This window comes from Bidens hawaiensis, unplaced genomic scaffold (assembly GCF_021521415.1).
Source record: "Bidens hawaiensis isolate Kalapana, Puna unplaced genomic scaffold, B.hawaiensis_p1.1 tig00039985_1, whole genome shotgun sequence".
NCBI lineage: Eukaryota > Viridiplantae > Streptophyta > Magnoliopsida > Asterales > Asteraceae > Bidens > Bidens hawaiensis.
This window is the reverse complement of record NW_027497036.1, coordinates 52,173-69,564: the sequence shown is the minus strand read 5'-3', so window position 1 is coordinate 69,564 and position 17,392 is coordinate 52,173. Positions and strand designations below refer to the sequence as shown.

The following is a 17,392-nucleotide window of genomic DNA, read 5'->3' as shown; positions in this document are numbered from 1 at the left end:
TAAAATAAAGCTATTCAAATAACAACCCAGAAATAATGTTTTTTTAATACCCAGAAATAGGGTATTCAAGTTCCCGACCTGAACCCGATGTATAGGTATGGTTTTTAGGGACAATACCCAGACCTGACACGGGTATTGCCAATGCCCGATTTTCCAATATCCTGTCATACCCGACCCGGTTTCATACCTGAAACCAGATAATAAAAAAACCCAATTTATGCACCTCTAGAGAAGACTCTTAGCTCAGTCAAGAAACACATGAAGAATTCTTAGACTTAGATATGTGGTATTGCAATTAGCCTTCTGGGACAATGACATGGGGTGATGCTTAAGGCTTGAATCCATGGAGGTCTTAGGTTCAAAACCTGACTCAAGAACAAGAAAGTTTGCTCATAGTGGTGAGTTTCCTTTTTGAAGGCCTGGAACATCAAAATCAATATGAACATTAACATCCCGTCTCAAAAAGCCTCACTAACATATTGACGATAGATCCAACCGTTGTTCAAAAATAAAATGTATGTGATTGCTCAGCCCATTTGATTTTTAACGTAACACACCCCTTTTTCTTGGATTGTAACCAGGCCTATATAAATGTGGAATAACTAAATAACTTTTAAATTTTTTTGAAAGGTCGATATTTTTAAAAGAAAAAAAATAGAAACACCTAGAAAGAAGCGAGAAGTCCAAACATATAACAAAAGAAAAAAGAAATACTGATTTACAAGTACCAACACCCACTATAAACGGAAATTCACAAAATTAAATTTGCACCATTTCTCCAATTCAAGGCTTGACCAAAAGATGTTTCACCAAAATGAACGACACGGATTTGATGTCGTCCACCACTTTGAATATTTGAAAAAACTCGTTATTAAAGATTAGGTCATATCTAGATTTCCAAATCATCAACATGTTACCACCGATATAGATTGAACCACGAGACATTCCTCCTTATTCTTGATATTTTTTTTCTTGGGTAATCTAATATCTCCACCGTACTAAAGTTGGCTCGTCTTGATAATTTGACCCATTCATGTATACCTGTGATTTCTTCTTTTGACATTTTGGTCCCTAAAAGTCAACGTTGACTTTGCTGACCTGTTCTGAAAACTCTAATTTTTTTTTCTTTCCAAGTGATTTTGTTAGGCAGCTATATCAGCCAAACCTGGACAAAGCTTCATGTTGTGTTTTACGAACCCCGACTGTTAAAACCAGAAATGATCGATGCAACAAATGAACCGACTTTTTTTAAATTGCAGGTTTCTTCTAGGCATATAATGTATATATACATTTATAATAAACCAGTGCAAAACAAACACGCAATGCCAAAAGTACTAATATTAATCTAAATGCCACATAAAAAACAACAGTTTTGAAGTTCAAGTCCAACAACCAGATGCCACCTTAATTCAATCTAGACCAAAAATAGTCAAAGTCAACTTCTGCTACAGCGGAGGCTCGAGGGAGTTTCAGTAACTTTGTGGCAAACATCAACTGATCACCCGATGCTAGACGAGGGGAGAGACAAATAAATAGCCTTTTTAAGAAAGGGGAACACGCAAGTACGTACTTTATTAAACATATTTCATTCTCTGAGCCTGCAAAAGATGTAAACATCACACTACGAAGTCTCGTTGTGTTGTATTCCGATACTGGTATTGGCATTGGGTCAGCATCCTGCAAGAATAACAACTAGTGTTCAAAACTTCAAATGCAAAACTATATAAGTATGAGATTATAGTTCGGTACTTACACATTGAGTTGCTTTGATTCGAAGGGTCTGCAGATTCGGGCAGCTCTTAATCAATTCAAAAGCACATGATAAATTCAAAGCATTTCCAAAACCTATTCTTAATAATATAAGAGCCTTGAGAGAGAGAGTGAGAGAGAGAGGTGGTCGGGAACTTCTTTTTGCACCACCTTCTGTTAACTATACACAAGTAGAATGTAAAAAAAATGAGACTATGTTTCTATAAACTCGTCATCATCGTACTCAGTAAATCCCACCAATAGCAAAGCTATGTTAGGGTCAGAGGAGGGTAAGATGTAGACAGCCTTACCTCTACCCCGTAGGAATAGAGAGGCTGCTTTCGGTGAGACCCCGGCTCGATAGTAGTTTTGCATCAAGCCTTGGACATAAGGCACATAACACTTAATCATCGAGACACCGGCCGATTGTACGTGTACCCTTGTCTTTCGGCTATCAACGCCACCACATGATGCCTGATTAACCTTTCGCCACTTTTAAAGTTATTTTCACGAGATTAGTAAAATAACGTCAAAATTAGTGCAATTTCACTTTTGCCCACCTGAGGGTTCACACATATATACATTATATGCGCGCACCGCAAGGAGGGCGTATGAAGCTCTTCAAAATGCAAAAATAAAAACTTAGCATTAATTACCTTGTAGCCTTCAAAATTCAAATGAAGCTCTTCAAGTTTGGGAAGAGAACCTAGAAGCTCGAAGATATTGTAGGAACTTGTGATTGTCGTTGCGTTAAGATGACAAAATGACAAAGATAATACTTTGAGATTTTTAAGTTCTGCAATCTCAACAAGTTTTACTTTGTCAGGAGATAACACTCTCAAAATCTCAAGTAAGAGTAATAAACTCTCCAAGGTCAGTGCTTTCTTCTAATCCCGAATACAACTCTAAGCTCAATAGGTTTGGGAAACCATGAAAACTAGGTGGAGGATTGAAAAATAAATTATAAAGTTTCAAATGTTTCAACTCTAAACAAGCGAAAAGATGGGTAGGCAACTTCACTTGTCTCTGAGACCAAATTTTAAGCGTTAGATCCTTAATTCTTCGTTTGGACAAGAACAAAATCCAGTGATTAATATCGTCACTACGCAATTTGGTGAAGTTGATGAGGACACACTTTGTTATGGCACCATTAAGTTGAAGAAAAAGCCTATTTATAATTCTCCCATAATTATTTGAATTTCCTTCTTTTTTCGCTAAATACCTACAGAAGTCCTCATCAAACACGAGTCGGCTAAGCATAGTCCACTTAAATCTCCATTTTCTCGTCAAGATACCAGTCCTCACCGCATCTTGTATTGGCAGTCGGTCCAGGATATTTGTTACCACGTTGTCTGGCATGGTGCTAATGAAATCTTGTGGTGCAAGTTTGGATGCTTTATGTGTCCCATGAACCAGTTCCATTATTCTACCAAGAAATTCATATGTTATTTATGAGAAACACAAATCGATTGAATACCACTATTATAGTGGACAAAAACAGATAAGAGGTTTATAAAATTCAACTTATAAAGGATATATTATACATATTGAGTTTAAATAAACAAAACAAAAGTTGAATCCCCCACTTGTGGCCTAGTGGTAGGAGGCGTGGGTTCTCCAATGGAGACCCAAGGTCTATCTCGATCCCCACTTGTGTCACTTTTGATGGATTATGACCATAGTCACATGGATCGCGGTACGGTCTGGTACGCGGTACGGAAACTGGTACGCGGTTCGTGCATTTTAAAAATTCGGTACGAAGGGGGGTAGGCTCATTCGAAACGCCAATTCGGTACGCAGTATGGTGCACCTTATAGTCGGGTACATTGTGTCATATACAAAACACTTTTAATAGATTTTTTGTAGTAGTTTTTATAAGTTTCTAACTTGAGTTAACAAAAAATTAACTTTAAGTAAGCTTTATTTATGTTTCAACATATTAATAACATATATGTAGAAAATGAAGGTTAAACTTTAGAAAAGAATTCAAACTTTAAGGGCAAAAAATGTAAATTCTAAACTTATAGTAACATCAAGTGCAGGAGTCTAAGTTCGTAACCCTAATTTTTAGAAGACCGCCGTTCTTATTCTCAAATCTCCTCTCCGTCAGCCTCCAATCTCCTTCTCAACCTCCTCATTCGATAAAAAATATTGTAGATTTCTGTCAGATCTTCATCTCTTCTCCGATTTGAGTCACAAAAGCGCTACCGAGCACCGATTTCATTAACTGAAAACGCAATTTTGATTGAAATTGTTCGATTCTTACAACAGTTGGGAACGGTCAATTTGACCGATCCAGATCGCGTTTCCACAGCGATCCGGTACGCTTCTGTACCCGTTTCCGGTACGAGCGATTCGAAAAGAAGATCGCGGGTGTTGCCATGAATCCTGTGACTATGATTATGACAATGAAGGATTTCGGCTAGGCCTTGTGAGGTTGTCAGTTCGAATCCTGAATCCACCCGGGTATAAGTGAGCGAAAACCAAATTAACCAAACCGAAATCGAATTAACCGAGAAAACCGCATCGAAAAAACAGAAACGAAGCATTAACCGACAGTTTTGTTTTTTTGAAAAACTGATTTTCGGTTTCGATTCGGTTATCCAATTTAAAAAAACCAAACCGAACCGAATCGATTGATGGTGATAAAGATTATCAAGATGATGAGGAATGGACTAAACTTTGAAGATAAATAAGATAATGAATGAAGATTGGGACTAAACTTATAATGCTTTTTAATTAAGAACTTTGTTGAATTTTAAACACTATTTAGCAACTTTGTATTCGTATAGTTCCACGTAACACGTGTCTAATTTTGTTATTTTGAATCTAACTATATATAATTGCCTACCATGAAATCCTACGTGTCGCCCTCAGGTTGTTCCCCCATTCTCTAGAGCCACCAGATTACTTAATTTCTAAATGGAGGCTTCTCATGCATTTGACCCGAAATCGCAAATATGGGTTTTACCAAACCCATATAGTCTTTAAATGGGTTATAACATCTCATTTATTTGTGAAATCTTTTCATAATCAAACAATAATTTTCGCGAGTCATGGGTCTCACCAAACCCAGATAACCTTTAAACGGGTTATAACATCTCATTTATTTGTGAAATATCCCCTTAATCATCAAAGAATAATTTCCACGGGTTATGGGTCTTACCAAACCCTTATAGCTCTCAAATGGGTTTTAAGATCTTATTTATTGGTAAATACTTTCATCCTCAAACCCTAATTTAATTTATTTTCTTTACATGTTCTCCATTGCTGGACTATCATCTCCATCGCCGGTTAACTTCCGATACTACCCGCCATCGTCAACTACATCAACGTCCCCTTTTTCATTAGACAAATATTTGTGTTCATGTTTGTTCATTTAAAAAATTCAACATGTTCGTGTTCGTGTATTTTTGTTCGTTAAAAATCTAAAAAACCTACACATCTCAATTGAAAATACCCAAACGCAAAAAAATAAAATAACAAACTAATATATATGTATTAAATTAAAACAAACTATGCTAAAAAATAAATAAATCATCATAAAATAGCAAAACGATTAAAAACAAAAACTTATATAAACTCCCGTAGCACGGGAGGATCAAACTAGTTTAATATATATGTGGTACTCTAATATGTTCTTATACAAGCTTAATATATACATTTTCATTTTCTTTTTTGCAATGTCTACACAGAATTGAAAAAAAAACGAAAATAATCGAACCGAAACCGAAAATAACTGGTATATTCAAATAACCGATTACTTCGATTTGGGTTTCGCCTAATAACCAAACCGAACCGTGCTCAGTCCTACACCCAGGTTCTCGCCCCACCGTTTGTTACGCATGGTTTCTGGTGGGACACCTAAGTAAAACTCTGAAGCGAGTATGGCCCGGTTAAGACAATATAGTCGGCCTACAGTGGGGCAACATGACTCTCCAAATCTGTCCTAACACACAAGAAAGTCGTCTTTCTAATAAAACAATAATAATAAATAACAGTTGTTGCAGTAAGAATATTATTACAAGCCCTCGATTTTATCAACTAGAGAATATTATTACAAGCCCTAGGGGGTGTTTGGCCTAGCTTTTAATTTTTTAGCTTATGCTTATATTTTTAATGTAGCTTTTAATTTATTTTCTATTATTTGATAAGCTCCATGTAAGTGTTTGGATTAGTTTATATTTTAAAATTTGATTATACTTCTTAAAAAGTTGTTAAATCCATCTTTATTTAATTTGTTTTAGTAATAAGTTGCTTCAATATTATTAATCCATCATCATTGGAAGACAAAAGATTAATTTACTCCATTAAAAAAATAAGCTTATTCAAATAAGCTAGAAAACCATCTTCAAATAAACTTATTCAAATTAGTTTATATAAGCTTATAAGCATAAGTTAAAAAAGCTCAACCAAACACCAAATTAAGCTTATTTTATACACTAAAGCTAAAAAAGCTATAAGTTTTGCTAAAAAAAGCTAGGCCAAACACCCCCTAGATTTACTTAACGATTCAGCATAATGGGTATCGAGTAAATCATATTCTAACCTTGAAATAAAGAAGAAGCTGTCTACAATGAGTACGTGCTCTGGCGGAATGACTCCCCTGTTTATTTTCTCAAAATTCCCAAAAGTTCTTAATTAACATAAAGTTTATAAACACGGTTTTGATGACATGTTTGGTCTCAACACGTCTTTCATGACATGTTTAATCTCAAGGCGTCCTTCATGACCTATTTCCCTGCCAACACGTCATTCACAACCTGTTAATCTTCGACCCGTTTTTCACGATGTGTTTGGCTTCTTTTGTTTTTTTAATATTACATTACTATAACTAATTTTACTCATATTTGGTTTTTTTATAACTTTTAATATAGACATAAATACAAATTTTGTCATTTATACATACCTGATTTACGAATCAGGTCTTTTAAAATGTTTGCATTCAGACGGTGTCTATTACATGCTATGTTTATTTGATCTTCGTCCTTTAAGCTAACTGTCATCCAATTCCTCAGTTAAGACGTTGATGCACGTGAGTAACATGTGAGGGCTTTTTGGTCTTTTAACATGTTAATTATCCCTCCTCTCTCTCTTAAACCACGATAAACAATAGATCAATCACACCCAAATATCTTTAACATTAAGCGTCATCCAATTCCTCAGTTAAGACGTTGATGCACGTGAGTAACATGTGAGGGCTTTTTGGTCTTTTAACATGTCAATTATCCCTCCTCTCTCTCTTAAACCACGATAAACAATAGATCAATCACACCCAAATATCTTTAACATGTCTGCATGTTACTCACGTGCATCAACTTAATGGTGGAATTAGATGACAGTTAGCTTAAAAAACGAAAATCGAATACATAACATGTAATGGACACCACCTGAAAGTAAAATAAAAATGACCTTATTCGTAAATCAGGTATGTTTAAAGGACAAATTTGTAATTCTGTCTTTAATATATAAAGTTATATATAATTTCGAATATGTCGTTGAGACGTGTTTATTTTTATCTACATATCATAAGTTTTACTCAAAAACCGAGCCGTGCTCAATTTATATCAAAATGTTTAATAAAATTTGACAAAGCTCGGTTTTAAGTAAAGTATTGAAATATTTTATCATAACGAAAGAGAGATTGGCCATTAGATTTGTATTAATTATTGATAACTAGCGAGTTACTCGCGCGTTATGCAGGAAAATCGGTAGATAAAACCCAGACATAGTATTGACTAAGTTCGTAACAATAACGGAACTAAAACAAAAAAAATTGTTCGGTTACTCATTATGGTACCATAACTAAAACAACAAATCACATATATAAAAATTGAGGTGAATCAATGGGGTGACGTCAGTCGATAAAACGTGGGTGTTTATCAAACCCGAGAGTTGACGGTCCCGAGTGTTGAGTCAATGAGTCTGCGCAAATTCGGTCAGTTTCTGTCATGCTCGTCACGGTACCAGAACTACACCAAAACAAAAGAAAGAAAAAGAAAAAACAGAACAAAACAATTCCTGATGAAAGGCTTGCGTTACGATACCGTAACTTTTTTGGTTTATTTACGATTTATTTTTTGTGAATTTAATGGATGGTTCTAGAAATACATGATATGGAATGGACATGAACATACGGATTCAAGATATAAAATGCAAATATTAACTCTTAAAAGTACATAAGCCTTTTTTTAATCAAATGTTGAAATTAAGACTTCAAATTTATACACATTTAATCCTTTTAGGAGCGTTGGTAAAACCCAAAGAGTCCCGCCTTTAAGGCGGTAAGTCGACACGAATGCGGTCAGCTTTGGTTATGTGCGTTATGGCATCAGAACTAAAAGAAAATTTAAAAACTAAGGTGTACCATGAGGTTGCGTCGGTCATTAAAGTTCGAGCTTTGGTAAAACCCAAGCGTTGAGGCGATGAGTCTACACAAATTTGGTAAGTCTTCATCACGTACGTTACGTTATTGGAACTAAAAAAACAAAAATAAAAACAAAATATATAAAAAAAACATAAATAACACAATTAAAAATAGGTCTATTGGTTTATAATACTCCCAACTTTCTCTCGTTGGTAGATAACACTCACAACTTTCACTTTGTCTCCCACTACTCATAACTTTCTAACATATTTGTTTTTATCACTCCACCGTTAAGTTAAGGCTAACGCCGTTAACTGAGATGCTGACGTGACTTTGTTTCTAATATTTTGTTATTTTACTCAGTTGATGTGTCAGCTTACTTGGCGTGCCAACATGGAAATTGTTTTTTTTAGCAAACATCAATTAAAACACATCACTTATTATAAACAAAGCCAACCACCACCGTCCACCACCATCGTCCGCCACCGCTGTCCACCATTGCCTTTTACCACCACCACCTACCGTCCGCCACCACCACCCACCACCGTCCGCCACCACCACCGTCCACCATCACCACCCGCCGTTCGCCACCCCTACCACCAATGTCCGCCACCACCATTGTCCACCAACCTCCACTATTGTCCGTAGGACCGCCACCACCATCGTCCACAACCACCACCACCCGCTGTTCGCCACCACTACCATCCACCCCCACCACCACTGTCCGCCACCACCATCGTCCACCAACCTCCACCATTGTCTGCCGGACCGCCACCACCATCGTCCACCAACCACCACCACCGTCCACCACCACCCGCCGTTCGCCACCACCACTGTCCGCCACCACCATCGTCCACCAACCTCCACCATTGTCCGTCAGACCACCACCACCACCTACCGTCCGTCACCACCCTCCACTTAATAAGTGTTGTGTTTTAATTGATGTTTGATAAAAAAAACATGTTGGCACGCCACGTAAGCTGACACATTAGCTGAGTAAAATAACAAATATTATAAGCAAAGCCACGTCAGCGTCTCAGTTAACGACGTTAACCTTAACTTAACGGGAGGGTGATAAAAACAAATAGGTTGAATGTTGGGAGTAGTGGGTGACAAAGTGAAAGTTGAGAGTGTCATCTACCAACGAGAGAAAGTTGGGAGTATTATGAACCAAGAGGCCTTAAAAATATATAACAATGATCTGCCGCTTTAAATACTCGAACCAGGGTTCCAAACCGGCACAAACACATTCTCTTACCAACTGAACCACCCAGCCAACACCAATGCATTTACCTTCTTTCAAAAACATTAATACATATATAAAAACAAAAAGTACCCACTTGTGGCACCAAATTTCTCTTTTACTCTATACAGATAATCAATTTAAATAATTTAAATCAAAATAAATAAATACCATTATTTCTTTAATTAACTAAAACTAAAAGCCCATTTTTATGGGTGTTACACAAAGATCAAAAGGGTTAACAGGTCATGGTTTTATCAGCTAGTTCTGCATTTCTAGGCACTTAATATTCTATCAACTGTTCAAAAATACTTCCAGTCTGTTACATATGTTGAAACTACATATGTTGAAACTGTGTGCAATTTGTGGAGAGGATATTCACCTACACATGATCATGTATAAATAATACCAAGTACTGCTATATATACCATAAATATGCATGACAATATTCACCAACAATACCCATGAACTAAATGCATCAGTAAAGGCCAGACTCGATCGGTCATGTTTTGTAACCGAGTGTGGAGGGCAAACAATTTCTAGTGATATAAAATAGGTCCAAACTCCAAACAATAAATTCATACAAGTTCCAGAGTAAGAAGGAAAATGTCATCTTAGTCAAGCACAAATATGCAGGAAACAAAAGACAAGTTTAAAACAACTAAAATTAGGATAGATCGATATCAACTACAGGGGAAGCTCGATGCAGCTTCACCAACTTCCTAGCAAATTTAAACTGATCACCGGACGATGGGGACGTCCGTGGACGAATAACAATCTTTTTCAGGTAAGGGGAGAACACAAGTAAATACTTAATCAAACACACTTCGTTCTCTGAAGTTGTAGAATATGTAAACACAACACTTTGAAGCCGCAACAGCGCCATTGTATTGTAGTCTATCTCTAGAGAACAAAATGCTTGTGTCGAGTCAGCAACCTGCAAGAATAACCAACTAGTATTCAAAGGAAAACTATACACACACATATACACACACACATATATATAGGGGAATGACCTTTTGAGAACTTGATGAGTTGTAAGAACTTTAAGAACTCAATATGGACCACACAATCAATTAAATGGGTATTGAATATGTGGTTGAGAATAAATCTGATTAAAATTAATCAGGAGAGAGAATAAAGATTTTTGATAATTACACAAGTTTAATTGTTAGTTACACATGTGTAATAAGTCGATTCGGTGTGAAAAAATACTGTATTTTTTTTTACGTTACCTACACTTACATATTGCATATGTGTAAAAAAAAATTGTTACGTTGAGTTCTTTCGAGTTCTTAAAACTCAAAGTGGTTCTCAAAAGAAATCAATCATATATATATATATACATACAGGGGGGATGGATCTTGCGAGAAGTAATATTAGAGCGAGAAGTGCGAGATTATATTAATCAATGCTTTAAAATACAAGATGACATTTTTGTAATTATGTAGACTATTTGAACACATGTTTTATACCTAAAGGGGCAAAATCGACAAAATAATATAAGCTTACATAAGTAACGTCTGGAACCCATTATTCACTCCCAAATTGCTCGCCGTCACTCCTAACGTGAAATCCGTTTCTGCATACAAAATTGATACACAAAATCGACATCTTTAACTAGGGTGATTCGGTTTACTTCTGTATAAAAGGCAATCGCCGGTTGTTGTTACTGAAGCGTAATTGGGGAATTTTGTATACGCTATGGCGGCCAAAACCTATGTAAGGATTCAAGGTATGTAGTATCATTTATGGTGTTTGTTTGAATCAAAGAAACATGTATATAAACTAAATGATGATTACATTCTGATTTCTTTTAGTTTTAGTTCATTAGCAAGCCCTACACTCAATTATTTTGTAGTGATGTAATATAATTGTGTAGGGTAGATGGTACAATTAGTATTACTACAAAAAGAAGTCAAATTTTTGTGAATGAGCTATTGAAATGGGTGGTTGGGTAAATTTATGTATACTGATTTGGGAAAACTAGGGTTTAAAAAAATAGTTGGGGTGAAATTTATTGGATTTTCACTATAATAATTTTTTTATGAAAAGCTATACATGATTTTTTTTAGTATAAACTCACACTATTGTTCTGTTAGTGAATTGATATTTATGTATATATAGGCACGCTGTGTAGGATTATTTATAAATAATGTGGGCTGTGTAAGATTATCTGTAACAGTCAACAATGTTAGTGTAATAATATGTCTGTGTATCAGTGTAGGCTATGTAAGGTGTATCTGCAAACTGTGTATGTTGTGTAGGTGTCAATTTGAGTATACATTATGCTATGTGTAAGCTTTGTATGGTTCATTTGAAAATTGTGTATGTTGTTAAGGTATTAATTTGAGTTAGAATTATGTTACGTGTAGGCTGTTTAGGAGTTAAATTTGCATAAGTACACTTAATGGTTGTGTAGCGATATGTTAGTTGTATATGCCTCTATTTATATAGTTAGTGTAACGGTATGTATGTACATATATGTAGGAATGGCCCTACACAACCATTAAAAAAATCACAAAAAATTTTTACACGGTACATTATGAATAATATGATGATCTGTGTAGGTGGTATTACGAACAAGTATAGAATTTGTAGGTATATTATGCATCTTTCTTACAATGACAAATTTCAACCTAGAGATAGCAAAATGAACGGATCGGGTAACATATCTAATTTAATTTAAGTACATGTCAAGTTGGGTTTGGTTGCCACCAATGTTTTTGTTTTTCTTTCTTTTGCTACTACATAGTTGTTGTGTATGAACGGATATTTGTTACTGTGCAGGAGCGACCATGGTTGTTGTGTATTCAAGTTGCTTATATATTTAATTAATTAAGTAAGAATAATGTTGCATGTGTAGGGGTGTATGTAGTTTGTTTTCTGTGTAGGGGTGTATGCAGCTTGTTTTCTGTGTAAGGTTAATGGACCTGCTGTGTAAGTAATTTGTTACAACGTAGGGTGACTGTGGCTGTTGTGTATGTAGTTTGTTTAAATATTTAATGATATAAATATAAATAATGGGCATATTATGTAAGTATTGGTTTTCTGTGTAGGGTTAATGGGCCTTTTGTGTAAGTAATTTGTTTTCTGTGTAGGGTTAATAGGCATTTTGTGTAACTAATTTGTTTTCTACGTAAGGTTAATGGGCCTCCTCTATAAGTATATTTTACTATATAGGGTTGATTGTGGTTGTTGTGTATGTAGTTTTTTTTTAATTTGATAGATTTCTAGTAAATTAAATATGAATAATTACTATATGATAACAACAATAATAAAACTATTTTGCATATTTTAAGTGATTTAATTTTAGTACATGAATAAGCGTACTTAGTGAAATGTATTATGTGTAGGTCTATGGATGCTCATGTGTAAGTTCCTGTGTGATTATGTGTAGGACTATGTAAGGCAAACATATATACGCGCCTGGTGAGATTTTGTGCAGGATTTATTGTTTAGGAGTTATGCTATAGATGAATTCCAATTACATAATATTATTGTGCATATTTGTGTAGGTTGTTTTGCTTTTAAGTTAAAAATATTTATATTTTGTTGGTCAGACTATGTTACTTTGTTTGTATTTTTATGAAATACGTGTATTAACTTTATTTGTTTTATTTGGCTTAAAAATAGATGGAAAGGCATATGACGATTGAAAATATTCGAAACAAAAGAAGGGAGGCTTGAAAGGCATTGATCTTTATTACCCGTTTATAGAATTTGGATAATTGTACTCTTGATTTTAATGAAAAGTTGTTTATTCTATGTCGAGCAACAAAATGCATTTCTAGATTTTGTATATTATGTTAGCTATGTAATTTAAGGAAAATCAACAGGATTGGGAAATCGATCGGTCTATTTTAATTACGATATCTTAGTGTTTGAATCTTGATTTGGATAATTTGATCCATACAATTGGAAAAATAAAAATATAAGACAAGGAAAACTATTTCGCTTGAATTATTAACAATTAATTTAAGTTTATTTGATAATAACAAATAGATTCAAACAATGAAGATATGCATAGAATCAGAAACAAATCGATGTATATTTGCGTTGTTGATTAAATTTAAATAGGAAGAAATCCATACTAGGAGTTATATATTTTAATATAGTTCAAATATAAACTTAAAAAAGAATGTGTAACTCTCTAACAAAGTATTAGCTACCAAAAATAAGAAGAAACACAATTTACTAATATACCCACATCATTAAATAAATCAAAATATTAAAAGAAAATACATGATTGGTTAATATTACTTCTCGTACTTCTCGTTGTAAAAAAACTTCTGAAATGATCCAATACATATATATATATATATATACACACACACACATATATAGGATTACAAGACAGGAGCGCGATACATACCCCCAAACCATATGCCGAGATTTCAAGGGTCTGCAGATTCGGGAAACTCGATATCATTTCAAAAGCACATGATAAACTCGGACCGGAGTCTAAATCTATACTTGTTAGTTTAAGAGTCTTGAGAGAGGGAAATGTGATTGGGAACCTCCTTTTAGCACCACCATCGATTATCTATAAGAGAAGTGATACATCAAATGAACGCTTTAGATTATATTAAATATTTTTATTAGAATATGAAAAGGTGAGACGAGTGTAAACTTGAAAGACATACCTTGCACCGAACAAAATCCAAATGCAACTCTTGAAGTTTTGGAAGAAAGCCCACAAGCTCAAAGATACGATCGGAACTTATGGACCACCGATTGTCAAGATTACACATAAAGAAGGATAAAACTTTGAGATTTGCAAGTTTCGAAAACTCAACAACTTTCATTTTGCTTCAAAGTAGTAATAATTCATGTTCAAAATCTCAAAGTAGTAATAATTCATGTTCAATTTGCAACATAAGCGATGCTCCAGAGCTCTTCCAAATTGCCAGATCCTTAATTCCGTTTCTTGACAAGAACATAATCCAATGATTAATATCTTCGACATCTAACTCAGGGTAAAATTCCTGGTCGATGGAGAGGTGAAACTTTGTAATGGCACCTTTAATATGAAAAAGAAGCCTGCTAACAATTCTCCCAAAATTATTTATATTATATCCTGTATTTGATAAATAATAAAAGAACTGCCCATCAAATACGAGTTGGGAAAGCATAGTCCACTTAAACCTCCAGTTTCTCGACAAGATACCAGTCCTCACCGCATCTTGTAACGGCAACCGATAGAGAATGTTAGTTACCACATTATCTGGCATGTTGCTAATGAAATCTTTTGGTGCAAGCTTGGGTGTTTTATGGGTCCCATCCATTATTCTACCAACAAGACGACATGAATATATTAGTCATGAACATAAATTGATTGAATAAAACCTATTATAATGGACAAAAACAATAGCTACACAGGAGATTTAAAAGTCAATTTATAAAGAATATATTTGATGTGAGACCACAAGATGTAGATACAATGCCACGCATAGGCCTGTAAACAAACCGAATGCTCAGTAAACTGTCCGTGAACCGTTTGGCGGAAAGTTCGTTTATATCTTTTTATTTAATAAACGAACGAACATGAACACATGCTCCGCTCGTTCATTTATGTTCATGAACGTTCATTTATGTTCGTTTATGTATTAACAGGAAATAATTAAATATTATCTGGATGAGTCATCTACTTAAAAGTTTTATACTTGTTATTTTGTGTTCATTTAAGTGTTTTCATTTATGTTCGTTTATGTTTGCTTGTGTTCATTTACATTTGTTCATATATGTTCATTTATGTTCGTTTATCTTTGTTCAGATAAGTTCGTTTAGATTTTAAACAAACGAACATAAACGAACACAATGCTCATTTTTTAAATAAACGAACATGAACATAAATATTTGTTTGATTAAGTGTCCGTTTCTGTTCAAAGCTAAATGAACGAACACGAACATGCCCTTGCTTGTGTTCGTTCAGTTCGTTTACAGACTTTCATTATTCACATTGACAAATACACCCGTCTCACTCTCTTCGCTCTGTCGATTTTATTTTTGTTCGTGAACACATTATTTCCTTAACAAACTAACATGAACAAAGCCTTGTTCGTGTTAGTTCGGATCGTTTACGGGCCCACACATACAGCAGTGAGCAATAAGCGAGACATTTTAAAGGTCCAAGATGGCACACATTAGAATGAGTAAATAAAAAAATTTGCAGTAAGAATATTATTACAAGCCCAAGAAAGCTTAATTTCCCCAAATTTTGTAAGCCCTAGAGACTAGATTTACAAACATAAAAATAACGATTCAGCATAATGTGTATCGAGTAAAATATAAAGCAAATCATATTCTAACCTTGAAATAAAGAAGAAGCTGTCTCCGATGAGTAAGCGCTATGGCGTAATGAATTTGACTCACTCCACTGTTTATTTTCTCTTTTCCTATATATTTTTGTATATTATGTTACTGTATTTATTTTAATGTTTTTATTAAATTATTATATTTATATATAACAATCGAAAGATTTGGTACAGTTTGAGGTTTTTCAAATATCTGGGTTTGGGTATGATCATGTATTGGAAAATTGGGTATTGGTAATACCAGGGTCGAGTCCAGGCATAGTATCTAAAAACCATACCCTATGCATCGGGTTTTATTTTGGGTCCGGTTCCAGGTTCAGGTTTTTTGTGCACCTCTAGGTGCGCAGCTAAGTCTCAATTGGGCCATTGGTGGCACCAAATTGGCCCACGACATTTTATTTTATTTTTTATATATTTTTTAACTACAAGTATCGTAAACCAATCGAATGATAATTTTGTTTTGTTCTATTTTTGTTTTTAGTTTTAGTATCATAACGAATTCATTTAGACTCATTGCATTTTGTTTTAATTTTGGTAACATAAATAACGTAACGAAACCGACCGAATGTTCAGTTTTGTGTGTTTATTTATTTTTCTAGTTATGGTACAATAACGAACGTGACTGAGACCGACTAAATTTGCGTAGAATCACTGCCTCAATGCATGGAATCGAAAACGCTCGGGTTTTCCCAACGCCCAAGTTTTACTGACCAACGCCACCCCAATAGTCCCACCACAATTTTTCTATCTTTTTTTTATTTTTGGTTTTTTGTTCATAACACATGTAACCGAAATCGACCGAATTCGCGTCGACTTACCGTCTCAACGCTCAGGTGTTACCGATTTGTCCCGGTGTAATGCGCCGGGTATAATACTAGTTGACATTCTACCAATGAGCTTATGATTGACTGGTATCAATAGGAAATGACTCAAGTTTGAATCCAATCCCTACTGGATTTAACTGTAATGAGGCTTTAGGCAACGAGTTCTCCCTAGAACAATAAATGTTAGGCTTAGACTACCTAACGTTGTCTATGATCACGACATATGAAATCGTAGTCGTTCGAGGTATGAATATACAACTCAAAATCTCTTAAGCTAAACACCAAAACCTTTGTGGGGCTAGTACACACCACTAGCTCTTGGGTATTTACAAAAGTAGATGACATTATAACTAACTTAATATATAAAAAGCATCATTTTTATTTGTTTTGTATCTTGCTTGGCATGCCTCATTATATATATTACAATATCAAAGTTTTCTATGCATTTACTGTTGTACCTTCTGTTTTTTAATTTGTACCTCATACTATAATTTATTTATATTATGTCACTTATAAGTGGGTTCTGTTTCTACACTTACTTAGGTCATACATACGCGTGTCAACGAAAGCCTTTGTTGTCTTCAGCAATTATTGGGTTTTCATATTTAGATCATGTTCAAGTTTTGTGCTTTTAATTGGTTTTTCATGTGTTCGAATTTGGCCTAACAGATGCAATTTTGACTTTCATGGGTTTAGGTTTTATTAGTTGTAATTGAAATTCTTACTAAATTAGGGCTGGCGAGACACTGGTCTTCTTTATTTATGTTAGTCAAGGGTTTTGTGGTTCTAATTGGGTTTTGTGTGTTTGAATTTAGCTTCTAATTGGTTTTTCATGTGAGATTTTGGCCATAGAAATGGAATTTTTTTACTTAAAAAAAGAGTTTAGGCTTCT

At 34.6% G+C, this 17,392-nt stretch overlaps 1 protein-coding gene and 1 pseudogene across 1 annotated transcript; both read right to left on the bottom strand.

Annotated features, from left to right (window-relative positions):
• Positions 1-1,404: 1,404 nt before the first annotated feature.
• On the bottom strand, positions 1,405-3,171 carry LOC143591705 (F-box/FBD/LRR-repeat protein At1g13570-like; annotated as a pseudogene).
• A 6,648-nt stretch (positions 3,172-9,819) lies between these two features.
• On the bottom strand, positions 9,820-14,168 carry LOC143591686 (uncharacterized). Its single transcript, XM_077071825.1, has 3 exons — positions 14,006-14,168; positions 13,735-13,905; positions 9,820-10,296 (listed from the first exon to the last, which is right to left on the bottom strand). The coding sequence occupies exons 1-3, from the start codon at positions 14,165-14,167 to the stop codon at positions 10,027-10,029; spliced, it is 603 nt and encodes a 200-aa protein (XP_076927940.1). The 5' UTR covers position 14,168; the 3' UTR covers positions 9,820-10,026.
• Positions 14,169-17,392: the final 3,224 nt, after the last annotated feature.